Here is a 15,668-nt window from a genome sequence, read left to right as displayed (position 1 = left end):
TTTGCATGATGTCAAAACTAAAAGAAAACCTAACATTTTGTTTTCCGTATGTTTGTTGTTGACACTAGACCTCGTTTTCTCTTCTTCTTCAAAGTCAAATTTGATTTTCCATGAATTCGAACTCTAGTCTTTACCATTGCACTAGCTGATAGCGTCGCATCCTACTAAGGAAGAGTTCAAAGAGAGAGAAAATTAATATTTATTATTTAGTAAATAATATTAATTTTACCTTTAAAATCAACATTATTAATTTTATATTTAAGATTGCTCACAATTCAAAAAAAAAATCTTTTATAAAATTTAAATAATATAAAAATAAAAATGGTGACTTGTGTCTTAAGAACACAAATTACAAAATTAAATATAAAAAATTATTTTTTGTTATGAACTAAATAAAACTATATAGAGATCTGATCGCGACTTTACGTGTCTATTAGTCGGGATAACTGTAAGTGCACAGTCGTGTCGTGTAGTTTTAAAAGATATCGAATCCACAGGGACTATAAATCGACCTACCGTTATCTAAAGTTACTATGTAAAGCCAAGGCTAATGATATTTGGGTTGTTTCTAAAGAAATGAAAATAAACTCTTAATTCTAAGAATATAATAATAAACGGATATCAGTATGTAGTTCGTCTAACTTAGGTGATCCGAAGTTCCATTGGTCAGATTCTAATTAAATCAAAGATCTTTACTAACTATGTTATTTAAAAGTCCCCCTCTCAAACTCTCGCTCTATTGATTCAGACTACGATCCTAACTCATAATGTATGCTCTCGACATCCCACCAGATTTAGAAACGCTTTTTGAAAACATCATAATTAATAAAATGCTCGCTTCATGAAGACGTTTCCTACTTAAATCTCCTAGTCTCAAACTCTCGCTCTGTTGACTCGGATCATGCTAGTATTCCCTAATGTACGCTTTTGCCATCCCGCGTCGGGTTTAAAAACATTTTTTGAAAGTAAATAAATTCTAATCAGTTTTAATACGCTTTCGCCATCCTTAAAACTAATGTCCTATGTCTACTATCCAGTTAAAAATCTCAAACTCTCGCTCTATTGATCCTAACCTTTATTAGTTCTAAAACCTCAAACTCTCACTCTGTTGATTTTAGAACTTTAGCAAATTAAATTAGACACAAAACCAGAAACGAGTGATTTTTAATAAAACGTAATTAAGGCAATTTATTTCGGATCCCTACGGTTAAATTACTTTACATACCGACATCTAAATAAATTAGCCAGACATATTAATATGGTTAAACATGCATAAATAGATTCGGTTCATAATAAAAGGCATATTAAATGGCATACAATATATCATGCAAATAAATATAAATAAAGACGGTAAATAATAAACCTGAATAATATAAGTCTGAAATAAAACTTGAATCTTGGAGTACTTGAACTTCCACCACAGGTTGGTTGGATCGTTCTTCAGAAATTATTACGGTAAATTAAACAAGGAAATTAAAAACCAAATCTAACGTAAGGTTAGATCCGTTAAAGGTTCACAACAATTTCCGGTGTAAAAATTGTTGTGAGAAAATATGAACGAAAGTAGAAATAAAAGTCTGAATTAAAAATGCTGGAATGAAAGGAAAATAATACTGAACTAATTATGTGGTTAGATCCGTGGTTGAATGCTGATCATTTTAGAATCTTTGTCTGCCAAAATTGATTGAGTTTTGAGAAAGTTTGAATTTGTGCATATTGTTGTTGTTCTTGGCGCGAGGAAGAAGATGAAGTCTGAACTATTTTTTCATTCATGGCCCAGTTTTAAAATATAATGTTTTAGAATGAGTAGTCTTATGACTACATCATTTCAGCACAATTGGTAACCATACTTGAACTTAGCGTGACCCTCAGGTCTGGGGTTTGAATCCCCTCGCCCCAGGCCTTTTGTTCCTTTTTTATTTTTAACATTTCCAACTTGTTTTAACATGTATTGAAGTGTTTGGGCCTTATGATCAACATACAGCGCTTGGCCCAGTGGTTTAGGTTTTAGGATGTGAATGTGAGGGCCTGGGTTCAAACCCTTCCAAAGACAAAACCTTCTTTTTTACCACTTGTTTTTTTTAGTTTTTTTGCAAACTTTAAAAAATCATTAAAAATAGTAGATTAATCTTTTTTTATCCCTTCTTTTTTGTGTGATTTACTTACTTTGTATATTTCCATACCATGTTGAAAAATCTCAAAAATATTTATTATTTAGTCATTTAAAAATTAATTCAAAAACATGTCTTTTTATGTTTTAAAATCAACAAAATTTTTTTTTGTTTTGATTATTCCTTTCATAGACCTTTATGAATGTTTTTGTAAATATTTGTTTAGGGTTAGAATAGCATGTATTTGACTTATTCATGTATCCTTAGACCATTTATCTTTAAGAAATAGGTATTTAACAATTAAAACCAATTAGGTCTAGGAGTTTATGTTTAAACCCTAATTTGGAAACCCTAATTCAAAAACCTAGGTTTAAAACCCTAATCCAAAAACATGTTGATCTTTGTTTATCCATGATTTATTAAGTTTGTTAACTTGTACATACTTGTTTATTTAATCCATGTTTTGCACTTAAATTTTCATTCTAACCATTATCTTGTTAATTCATCTCATATATTGTTTATCTAACCCCATTGTTTATCATATCAATCATTCATCATTCATACATGAGTTTGAATCCAAGGGTTTCGATACATCCATCTCTCTTATTTGTTGTTTATCATACTCACTTGTTTGTTATTGTGTCACATAATATCACACACACACACTTGAGGTTTATTGTTAATAGCTTAAGTTTGTTGTTTTTGCCCAAAAGGATGGGAATGGTATTGACTAAGTTGTCAAAGATACTCAAACTCTTTTCCAATCTCTTTTATTTTTGTGTCAAGTATTCTTAAAGCTTTTCACTTATTTTATGTTTTAGTATTGTTAAAGCTTAACCAAACCCTTCTTATTTTAAACCTTAGTACTAAAGAATAGAATTATTCTCGGTGAAACTATTCTTTGTCCATTGACCTTTGTATTGTTAAAGCTAGGTCTTTTGTTTTAAAACCTTGGTGTTAAGATAAGAATTATTTCCGATGAAACTTCTCCTAACCCATTGGTCTTGTAGTTTAAAGCTTGGTCCTTTTTTGCGTAACATCCATTTTTAGTGCCCTTTTGTCCGCCAGAGTTTTTGAACCTGTTATATTCTTTCTTTGAACCAAGATGATTTTTTATGCCATCATATTTTTTTCTTTCCTTTTGCAACAACAACATTTGCCTTAGCAAATCCAGCGGACTCGATTTTCTCACGATCCTTCATTTCATCCTCGATTCGAAGGTGTTTCTGAAGTTTCTCCAACGAGAAATCCTCAGAACTATGCAGCAATTTCTTTCTGTATCCTTTCCATGAAGGTGGCAATTTTTCTATGATTGCACCAACTTGGAAAGCTTCAGGGACATCAATTTCTCACGAACACTAAGCAAAATGTAACAACCGGGCGAAGGCCAGCCGTCGCCCGTCGGAGCCGCCTCATTAACGCCGCGAATAGCCCGATTGCTCCTATGCGACGTGCCTAAGTGCTCAAGTGCCATCGACAAACCGTCACTAGCTTGGGACCACCATATTTGTCAATGTGGCATTATCCTCATTTGTCCTTTTGTTGAGTTAATGACATTAACTCTTTATAAAGACTTTTAAGGTGAGTAAATCTTCCAATGTAGGACTTTTATTTCATGCATTTATCAGCATTTACTCACTTTCTCCATTTTATCATTTTAGAACACAACTTGTAATTGAATTACAACAAAGATAACAACAACAAAAAAGATGGACATTCACTATCATAAATATTTATAACATTTTAAAAATATTATGCATTGACTTATTTGATGTTTAAAATTTGTTGTTTGATGACAAAGTTTCTTAATATATGTCCACGTACTAGTATGACCATAATTAAAATATTAAATTGTCTGCGCTTTCCACCTGTATCCTAATCTCATTGACTTTTTTTCCTTATAAATACTAAATTTAATATTGGAGTACCGAATCAAAAAGAAAACTTGCAAACTGTATTATAGCGTGTAATGGCCAACCAAAGCTCAAAATGTTTCTATTTCTCTACCATCCTGGTTTTATTTCTTGCAGGTAAGATTACTCTCCTTGATTATCATAAAAGTTTTTGGTATAAGATTGTTTAGATTGCTAAGTGGGTTATGGTTCCAGGATTTGGTAATTTTACCGGATGTTCATATCTATTGGTAGTCTGTTTAGGATTAGATTTAGAGGGGATATATTTTGATTTGGCATGCTGTGATTTGATCGATTAACTGAGATTTTGGTAGATCGGTTGGTAGTTCTTGCACTTTCTCGGCCTGTCTCGAGAATTCTATTTTATATCTGAGCCAATAGGAGCTTAAGAGTCATCGACCGTAAATCTCACTATATATTTTTTTTCTTTTTCCAAGCATAGGTCAATTAATTCAGGTAAAAGGTGAATGCACAAAAATTGTGGGTAGATGTGATGCAGAAGATTGTTCTGCGCACTGTAATTCCTATGCAAAAGGTGTAAATGTTTTAGGAACATCATGCTCATTCTTAAACTTATGCACTTGTACTTTCGATCGGCCACCACCTGGAGAACCAACACCTACTTGTGTTATTGGGATGGGAATTTGCACTAATGACTGTAACTATGATTGTTGTAACAAAAAGTGTCAAAGTAGATATCCTAAGACAGGTAGTGGAACATGTATACTTGCTTTTGATCAGGATCTTTGCATGTGTTCATATAACCGTTGAGTTTATATTTAATTGAAATAAATATAAAATAATACTAGTAGTAGGAAGAGTTTAATTTTCATGAAATTGTCATTTCAATGTGCAGGAGAAAAAGTATCTCTTTAAATAAAATAATCCATTTATTACAACACTTATTATTATTTATTTTTATACAGGTGAATACTCCAATACTTTTACATTTAGTTGAGTGTTGATATTATCAATCAATTAAACGTTATGATTCAATGGCACGTCTCTTTTATATTTTATTTTATTTTAAAATTAATTAAAATTTTTAATACAATTTATTATGTTTAGAAATTTGGAGGGGAAGGAAGGAGAGAACTTTAAAAATAGAGAAAGATTAAAGGAAAAGAATTAACGGGTTTTGATTGGGAGAGTTTTGGAGGGTTTGCTTTTATTCATAACTCTAAAAAAACCCCTAATTTTTTTTTTAAAAAATTCATTTTTGGAAGCCTTCTTCTCTCCTCTCCTCTCCTCCAAACTTAACCTAAAAGTAAATGTACCTAAGTTAGATTCATGGGTAAATTTTTTTTACCGTTTATAAACGATAAAATATACAGCGAGTTTCAATCAATAAACTATTTTACAGAGGATAGGGTCCCACTCAAGCCATAAACTAGCAAACGAAGAGTTTGAGTAGAATCAACAAGAACGAGACTAAAAGTTAAAATAAGAAGAGAAAAAAAAATTTCCTGATCAACGCCAACAAGACTCTAGGTTCCCTCGAAGACATTCAACAACCCTAATAAAATTGCATATAGGTACATATCATATAAATTAGAGATGGCAAACGGCCATGTCCGTCCCGAAAAAGAACGCAAAAATTAAGACAGGGCGGAGCAGGCATTATATAGAGAACAAGTCTAAAATCTTTTCCCTCCCATACAAAAAAATAACGGCGAGGTTGGACGGTGCAGACCCAATAACATTGCATATTTTAGGCGTAAAAATGCAAAAAAAAAAAAAAAGTTTAAAGCCCACTCCCTCAAAAGCCTGCAAATAAATGGAGTGGATAGGAACATATATATCATAAGGTGCAGATCTAAAACCTTGACCCACCCTACAAAAAAGTGCGGGAAAAATCAGCATGCTTGATAGGACAAGCCCGTTTCACAACCCCTTATAGAAATAGTGTCACTTGCTGATGGGTGTTGTAACTGCTGTATAGTCTAAATATAAACTGCAAGTGCACAACCTATCGAAGTAATATATAAGATTATCGAACCACAGAGACCAATCGTCAATCTATCGACTTAATTGTTAAGGTGTTTATCTAAGGAAGATCACTATAAGAGAATGAGTGCAGTACAAAGAAATAAAAGTAAGTTAAATTAAACAGATAAAGACAAACATGATCGAATGTAAATCACGTGAATCAGACAATGTTCCAGTTATACATGTATAGAGCTACATCTGAGGCAATATTTTCTACTTATAGAAAGGAATGATTTAACGGGAACTTGTCGCTTTCGCGTACTATGAACCGAGTTTACCCTTTACGTCTATCTCTTCATTTGTCACGTAATGAAAAGTGCGCATTGCGTTAAAGCAGTGGACCTATTTTTAAGAAATCAATTACTTATCTTAGTAGAAAAGTGATTTTAACTTGAGAAATTTAACTTAAAGAGATTTTTGGTGTTTAGCCAAAAATCAGATTTCAAACCCACAAACGCGTCCGAAAATAGTTTCGAAATCATTTTCTAAAAATATGTTAAAATACTCTAGTTAACAAAACGAATGGCTTTCGCTCTTTCCGTTTGGTTAAGAACTAACCTAGTTTGATCTTAAGTATGGACGACTTTCGATCTTACCCATAAACATTAAATACAGAAATGAGTATTAAAAGTTAAAACATCCTCAGTAGTTTTTCTTTTAATAAAACATTGGAACACTATCGTAATATGATCCTTACATTCTAATCCTTATAAATTTAGCCAGACATGGAAATAAACGCGAGCCTATAAAACATGTAGGCTATGGTAAGAGCGGAAAGTAAAAGGTACGAGTCTATAAAACGTGTAGACTATGGTAAGAGCATTTAAAGTCTATAAAACATGTAGACTTTGGTAAGAGCATTTAAAGTCTATAAAACGTGTAGACTGTGGTAAGAGCATTTAAAGTCTATAAAACGTGTAGACTATGGTAAGAGCATTTAAAGTCTATAAAACATGTAGACTATGGTAAGAGCATTTAAAGTCTATAAAACGTGTAGACTATGGTAAGAGCGATAAAAAAAATAAATAAAGCGATTAAATAGAACCTTACTCCAATCGGAGATTTGAATCTGATACAAAGTAAAGGATGGTATGATGAACTTCAACCAAATTGCTCCAAACTAGATTACAAACTTAATCTACACCGCAATAACTCCCCGATGTGAAGAGATTATCACTTTACAGATACTGATGGTATATGGCTTAAGAAGTACTAAGCTTGGATGAAAAGACGAAATGAAACTCCCTTGCTATTTATAGAGGTTCCTGGAACTATGTAAAGACCAACATGCCCCTCAACTCCTTCTGAGCGGGAAACCATTTGTGAAGGCCGCGGGCGCGGCCACCTCACCGCGGGCGCGGTGTGTGTAAAGAGGAAGATCGTGGGAACGTGGCAGTTGGCCATTGGGTGAAAGTGGGCCACGTTATCGCGTTCCCTGTAGTCGGCACGGAGCTGGACGCCATGTGTGCATTTCTCTGGAAAAACCCTATTTTTCTGGCGTTTTTGCTTGTTTCTTTGTAGAAGGCTCTGAAAGGACATGTGATCTGAAAACAAAGGAAACAAGGGCATAATAATGGAAAACAATAATAAAAACTAAGGAAAACATGTGATATTCGAGTCAAAAAATAGTGCGATTTGATGTTATCAAATTCTCCCACACTTAAACCTTTGCTTGTTCTCAAGCAAAACTCTCAGAAGTAGACGAAGAGATACAAATGTTTTTGAGTAATCAAGCCAAAGTAGAAAGGTTAAAGTGAGATTATGTTGTCAGGTACCAACTATTTGAACTAAGGATATCGAAATGACACTTACCGCAAAATACGGACGTAAACCTCATTCCTACATAAAACAATTCCTATTACTCCCGCTATGCTAAGACTTTTCTTTTAGGTGAGGTCCTTTTTCATTCAGGTGTAATCACATTAAGCCCGTTATCCTTACATACTCATAGTGTAGTGACCGGTTAGTGACTCTGATCTCAAGATAAGGGGTTCTGGTACAAGATTTGGTAACCCCTTTCATTTACCCAATTACAATTGTGGGGGATCGGATCGTAATCCGCCCTACCGAGTTCAGCCCCTGATACCTCTGAACCAGCCATAATGGGTAGTGCCTTTTTGTTTCCTTTTTTCTTTTGTTTTTCTGGATGCTTACAACAAGTTGAACTAAATGATCGCGTGAGGATCACCTAGCTCAAGGTAGTAATCATGCATCTTTATTATTATTTATTTTTTTTTTCTTTGAGGCAAAAGAAGAGATCATTCACTTATTTTCATCGATCCTACGCGCAGAGCATGTTTAGGCCGGAGCCGACTACGAAAATAAACTACTTAAGGACCTATTTGTAAAATTCAAATCATAGCATGGGGAGAAGACGGAAATAACTCTAATATTTACAAGGTTTACGGTGTAAAGACGATATCGATTTTTCAAAAAGGGTACCCAAGACTAAACACACCCTATCCTAAACCTAAAACTCATGGCTCAAAATCTTAAAACATATTGTATTCTTTTAGCACAAAATTTCTGGTAAGGTAAAAAGTGGGAAAAACTTACGGATACACTACGCAAAATGACTCGTCAATCACATGTATTTTATTAAACAGCTAAAATACTAGAAGGAAATAAAACAGCAACTAAAAATAGAGTACTTAAAGGAAAATAACGGAAAGGAAATAAAAGCGATAAAATTCTCCTCCCACACTTAAATTGGACATTGTCCCCAATGTTCCAAAGTAAGTCTAGGTAGGAGATACCTGACCAGACTAGTGAGGTCCACTAGTCCCCTCGCCATCCTGAGGTGTACGTCCGGAATGGCGGCTACGACTTCGGCGACGACTATCTCTTTCAAGGGCAAACTGCTCCATACGCTCAGTGAGAGCAGCATTTGCAGCTTGTAGCTCCCTAGTCCTACCGATCAATGTGCCCTGGGTGGCCTCCGTTAATTGGAAGTGAGTAGAGAAACTAGTCTGCTGAAGATGCTGCTGGTTTTGGAAAGCCAATTGACTTTCCATAATGGTACTCAAGGAGCGGGCATTCTGAACTTGAGATGCTTGCATGAATGCCATGTTGTCGGCAACCTGTTGCTGGATGGTAGAGAGGAGGGTATCATGCCTCTCCTCCCGGGCCATATGCTCTCTCCACATGTCCTCAGTAACATAGAAGCTAGGAGCGGTACCTGCAGAAGGGTGAGAAGAAGATGGTGTAGTGTGTGATGGTGTGAAATGAGGAGGTGACTCCGTTTGGAAGTCAAAATCATCATCCGTGTTGTTTCCCTCCTCTAAAGGAACATTTGGGGGTAATGGACCAGTGAAAGCGGGGGCGCTTAAATCATAGGTCCAGTTACGCTCAAATCTTATGTCAGTACGGCGGGTGCAAGGGAGGACAACACTCTCGACAGCAGCACCACCCACCATAAGGTGATAGCCACCTTCCTTCCTCGTCTTGCATAGTCGCATATCTTTCAAAAACTTTAAGCTTGCAATACGAGGAGGAAGTGACTAAAGTGGCAAGCTCGGTGTCCAATCAAAGGGCACGAGCGATAGTAGTAACTAGGCCACCAAAAGAAATCGGTGTCCCTTTTCTTAAAACGTAGATCATATGGGCAATCATAAAAGGCACCGGGTTTGTTTTGGTGTTAGTTAGACAACTCTGCATGATTACAAGTTCTTTAGCATTCACCTTGTTCAGGTTTTCCCGAGCAAAAATGGTGCATGCTAAAAGAAATCGAAAGACACGAATGGCGGGATTGTGGATATGTGAAGCAAGTGGGCCATCAAAAGAGTTTGCATTTAATTTGGATAGTTTGGCCCAAAAAGCTTCGAAATCTCAATTCGAATCCAAAGGTGCTTCACAAATAGCGCCATCCCCAAAAGGCATCCCTAACAACTTGGCTAAACCGTCGGTGGAGTATTCGTATTCAACATTAAACAATCTAAATTTAACTTCACCTACGGTACTAGCAGTGTTAGGCGTAACATTATAAATTAAAGAACTTAAAAATTCTATTGTCAGCCTAGGGTAGGTAGATGCATTAGTAGCAAAGATATCATGCAGACCTAATTTATCAAGAAGAGAGAAAACACTATTATACAATCCTAAGGTATAGAGACAGTCTTCGTCAATGTACCTGGTTGGATGAATTTGTGTAGACTGCAACTTCTCGATCAGTTGGCGTTGCCTTGTTCCTGGTTTGCCTTGTCGCAGTGTGTAACCATTGAACTCCATAATAATCGTCTTGTTTGATGAATAGAAAGAAAGAAAATAATTTGAGAGGCAGAAGTAGTGAAAGTGTGAAAAAGAAAGTGGAATGGTGAAGATATTTATAGAGAGTGGAAGAAAGTGGTGGTTGATGAGTATTAATGGTGGGAATAATGTAGTAGGTGAGTTATGGATGGTAATGGGAGTTATGGGGGGTTAAGAATGGAAGATGTGGTTGAAAGTTGAAAAAGGTGATAAATGGGGGGATTTCCGAGCAGCTAGCCGTTGGGTGGTCGTTGCGTCACCGCGGGCGCGGCTACTCCCACCGCGGGCGTGGTCAATGCAAAATCTAGATGGGCCGATTTTGGGCCTTGGGCAATGGGCTTCAGGGTTCTTGTCACTACTTGATACTTGGGGTGCACCTAGTGTTTTCATGTAAAATATATATTTTTTTATAAAACATATATGTATATAATATACATATATATTATGTTTTTCTTTTTATTTGAAAAAAATAAAAACAAGTTAAGAGAAAATATTAAATAAACAAAGTTAGAAAAGAAAATATAAAATAACAAAACGAAATATATATAGAGAGCACAATATGTAAGAGAGTACGATGTGCAGCTGAAATAAAAATAAACAGGAAAATAAGTCTGAAAGGGAAATGAACAACATAGTAATATACTATAATAGGAGATCTCGTGATCAGCACGGATCTAAATCACCAACCAGGAGGAGGCTGGGCAGGATGCTCAGGGCCTCGCAATATGGCCAGCTGTCGTCTGAGCTCAGCAACCTCATGTGTTAAGTCGTCGATCTCACTAGCATATGTGGCACCATCTAACTCAATCTGTAAAGTAAGGTCAGTCACCTCCTGTCGGAGTGTAGCCATCTCCGCTCGCATCGCTGCCATTTGTGCTCGCATATCTGGTTCTTGTAAGGAAAAATTACTAGTGTAAATGGTAGTGTGCTCAGCCTCAGGCCCAGGTGTGTACTCAAGTACTGGATCCTCTGTAACTAGATCCTCAATAATCGGGTCCTCTGACTCTGGTGAATAGTCTGGCTCTGGAAAATCAGTGATGCCTACAGATGTCTCGCCCCAACCCTCTAGAGTGTAATTCCAGTTTGCCCGGTTGGAGATGCAGGTCATCTGTGGATCAGGCAAAGTGAAATAGTAGACAACCTGATCGTCAATAAGGAGCCTGTACTGATATGGGTGGAAAGAAGCTCGGCGCATAAGTCCTCGGTCTAAACAAAAATCAATGTGAATACGTGTACTTCCACAATATGGGGTCAACTGGAATAACTGATTATCCAAACCCAAAGCAGATGCAATCAGCGTCACGTTCCCACCAGCGTGCAAGTATCCCTCAACGGACGATAAAGCCATATCGAGACTCTCTATCAAGAGAGCTCCACTCGCGATGGGACGCAACTGACTAGTGCAGTACAAAAATAAGGTCTCCTCTGCAGTCACGGGGTGATCACAATAGCTCCTCCCAAAGAAGCTGTGGCACAAAATCATCTCAAAATACCTGAATGCTGGATTATGGATCTTCCTAGACAGCTGCTCAAACGAGTCAAGACTACCTCCATTGGTAATAGCTCTCCAGAACCTGTCTATGTCACTGGTCATGAAATATCCTAACGGAAGCTCAGGAATGGCAGTAAGTGAAGTCTGGAATCCTATCAGGTCCCCAAACTGCTTCAAAGTGAGGGTGTACTCGGTGCCGAAACAAAAGGAGGACTAAAACATTAAAAAAAGAAGTCAAAGTAGAAGAACCAAAAGGGCATTCAAATCTAAATTAATTTAAAATTTTAAATATGTATACAATAAAGGTACCGATATTCAACTAAAATTAATTCGTACCAAAGAATTTACCTTTTTTTTCTTTTTAAATGTTATTTTTATTTTGATCAGTTTGTATTTTTATTTTTTGTTACCTATAGTAAAAATCACGTGTCTTAAAAAGATATAAAAATTTAGACAAAGTTTCTAATTTCTCTTTTTAAAAAAAAAATATCTCATTTAATTTAAATTATGGCAATACACTTTTAATAATTTTATATATTAAAATACAAAAGTTATATATAAATAGTCAACAACATGAAATATTCCCAATCAGACGTAAATTGGCTTAGTTGTAGATTTCTTAATCAAATTTAAAAAGTTTTGATATTGCGAGATCGATCCTTGCTGATTCATTTTTGTACATCAATCATTCATATTTAAAAGCAAAAAACTTCAAAACTTTAGGGTGTGTTTGTTTCATGGTTTAAAATTATATTCCTAGGATTATTATTCTTGGGAGAATTGTTCCCACCTATGTGTTTGGTGGAAATTTAGATTCCTAGGAATAACTATAAGTTTTTTTTAATTTGAAATTAAAAAATAGTAAATATGAATGATAGTGTGAAGTTAGAGTTGGATGGACTTATTCCTATGAGAATATTATATTTCCACCTTTTAAATATTGGAATAAAAATAAAAAATTCATGCGCAAATAAGATTCCTATGAACAAAAAATGCATTGGAATAATTTTTTAAACCTTGAATCAAACATGGAAATCTTGCAATCCCATAGCCATATTTCAAGAAATATAATTTTAAACCTTGAAACAAACACACCCTTAGTCTTTAAATTTAGGTTGCGCTTTATACTCGTGGTCTCTAAAAAAGAAAACACCAAAGTTCAAAACCATAGTATAAAGTGAATACGCCAGGACAATTTGCCCCAATGCTTCTTAAAGCGTATCTTAAAGAGAACACACTATGCTCTTTAACAAAAACATAAAAGTAAAAAAAGGTATCTTAAAGTGAATACACTACGCTCTTAAAGTGAATACACACTCCTCAAAGCTATGATTTATAAGCTTTATATGTTGTTGCCTATTCATCTGTTGCTTAAAGTCATAAATGTTGTAATGATTAAACCTTTAGGTATAATTAATGCATAAGTTTCTACGACTAAAGAAACAATATTATCTCCATTGTTGACTCATAGATCAACTTCACCTTTTCCAATACTTTACTGCTTCTTAGCCTTGAGCATTAGAGAAAATGTTAAAACCACATCTAGTATCCAATTCCTATGATACATAATTATACAAATTGATTTCTATAATAAAAATACCTGAAATTGAAGTCTTTGCTCCATTATTTTCATCTTTTAGGTGCTTTGGAAATTTTTTAATTTTATGTTCGGTCTTACCATAGCAGAAGTAAGTGCCCTATTTAGCTGTACCTCTACTAAGCTTCAAAGCACGAGCTGTAGGTTTGGGTTTGACAACTTCTTTGCCTTTCCTTTTACTACCCTTCTTGTCTTTTGTCCGGCTTCTTTCCAATATTATCCATTAGAATGGTCTTCCTTTTTTATATCAAATTCTACTAAATATTTCTCAACATGCATAGCAGCTCTGGTAGAGTTTTATCCATATCATTCATATCAATCCGAGGCTATTCGGAAATGATTACAAGATCCAATCAGTTACATGCTCTTTCCCAAGGGGAAAACAGAACCTTTCAAGGTTATCAATATACCCAATCATGTTGAGTACATGGGAACTACTGCAGCTCCTTCGACTAGCTTGCCTTTACAAAGGGATTTGGAAACTTCAAACCTCTCATACTTAGCCTGCTCTTGATAGAGCATCTTTAGGTGTTCGATAAAATCAAATGTTTCAATGTTCTCATTTTGCTTTTCCAATTAAAAGTTCATGGTAGCCAGCATGAGGCATGCATTTTCCAAGGCGTCATCAACATGCTTCTTATAAGCATATCTTTCATCGTGGGCAGCAGAACTTGGAGGCTCCTATTCAATAATAGGTGTCTCTAAGATACACAACTTTTTCTCATGTTTGATAGCAATCATCATGTCTTTCTAGACTGGTTACACAAAACTAAGTTATTTAGGTAGCAACTCCTTCTCACTGTATTTAATATACAATTCTCGAATATTATCAGTTTGGTGAATAAATCCTTATTCTAATTCTTCATATGGATTGTTCCCAACTCTTTCTTCTAATTGTATATAATCCTATTATAATTAGTTTAGTTACGTTAGACTCGAATATTTACCAATTGGATGTTACATTTATTTCATCCCCTTTTACTAATATAAAACATGCACATCACGGTGGGTGAAAACTATATTATTCAATATTAGTTTTGATGAGTGCTAAATATTAATGAGATTAAACTTAATATTTATTTTGAGAGAGTTTGTAATTAATTTTATCATAAAAATCTTATTTCATATGCATCAACATATATATAACATATTGATATAGTCATGGCCTCTAACGCAATGGTTCCTCAAAACCAAAGTGAGAACTTAAACCAAACTTACGAACGATCTATGCTATTCCAAGTCAGATCTCCTCGGTTCTTCTCCTTGGATTTTTTTCTTATCTTTATTCATTACATTACATAAAAGAGTACTCATTTTATATTTAAGAGAATGGGATAACAAACAAAGTTACGTATAGAGAGAACAGAGAAATTCATGTCACACAAGTCGTATTTAAAATTTCCAAAATAAAATAAAAGAAAACTAATGTCATAATTGCTAACCACAAGATAATAGTAATAATAATAATAATAATAATAATAATAATAATAATAATAAATGCACTTTTATAATTATTATTATTATTATTATTGTTGTTGTTGTTAAATTTTGTTAATTAAAAGAATTAAACTAAATTTTGGTGATTAATCACACTACATGTTAGCACAAACCCTAATCGTAAAACTCATGTTAGCACGACTCTTGAATTGTACTAAATCCTATTACAACATATTCATATCAACAAAAACATAATGATTGATTGTTCAATATGATAGATCGAAATGCCATTACATCACCATACAAATGACAGATTCCGAAGTAAAATGAATATTGATCATTCGAATGAATGAAAATCATTACACTAATTCAATGGAATAAACAAAAACATATATCTAATATATTGACGTCACACAAAAATGATTTATACTATATACAAATTTATCAATCATATTTGTATCTCTTATTGATGATCGAAGTATCGCCGCTTCACCGTACAAACTTTCGATTCCGAAGTATTGTCAATAACAAACATCCAAATTGTACAAAACAAGATGTCAATATTTAATTTCTTCTTATTATTTAATTCATTATATGTTTTAATAGAATTAAGGCAGAAAGTACAAAAAAAGTAGTTATTCAATACATGGTTTTGTAAGAGGCTATAATATTATTGAAAGGAAATTGCGATATAAAATGCAACAAAAACAAAAAAAATTAATTAAGTCGATCCTTACGAATGATCATGATGACTGATAGATAGGTTGACTCTTTAGACCCAAAATCAGAAAAACAATAACGAGCGTTGAACAAAAATGTCCTTACTCAGTCCTCACGAATATAGTGCCTTCAATCTCAACTCTAGCTGATACAAATGAAGATTC

General features: G+C 34.5%; 1 protein-coding gene across 1 annotated transcript; it reads left to right on the top strand.

Moving 5' to 3' along the window:
* The first annotated feature begins 4,049 nt into the window (after positions 1-4,049).
* LOC131599544 (defensin-like protein 183) lies at positions 4,050-4,877 on the top strand. The gene is made up of 2 exons (XM_058871861.1): positions 4,050-4,141; positions 4,467-4,877. The coding sequence occupies exons 1-2, from the start codon at positions 4,081-4,083 to the stop codon at positions 4,793-4,795; spliced, it is 390 nt and encodes a 129-aa protein (XP_058727844.1). The 5' UTR covers positions 4,050-4,080; the 3' UTR covers positions 4,796-4,877.
* Positions 4,878-15,668: the final 10,791 nt, after the last annotated feature.

Source organism: Vicia villosa, linkage group LG4, assembly GCF_029867415.1.
Source record: "Vicia villosa cultivar HV-30 ecotype Madison, WI linkage group LG4, Vvil1.0, whole genome shotgun sequence".
NCBI lineage: Eukaryota > Viridiplantae > Streptophyta > Magnoliopsida > Fabales > Fabaceae > Vicia > Vicia villosa.
The sequence above is the reverse complement of the archived record's forward strand: the minus strand, read 5'-3'. Positions and strand labels throughout refer to the sequence as shown.

What these genes read in the sequence shown, in the direction of transcription:
- LOC131599544 (XM_058871861.1), top strand. Translation starts at nt 4,081, where the DNA reads ATGGCCAACCAAAGCTCAAAATGTTTCTATTTCTCTACCATCCTGGTT. An exon ending in CCTGGTTTTATTTCTTGCAG is followed by an intron (nt 4,142 to 4,466) that starts GTAAGATTACTC and finishes TTCCAAGCATAG; the next exon opens with GTCAATTAATTCAGGTAAAA.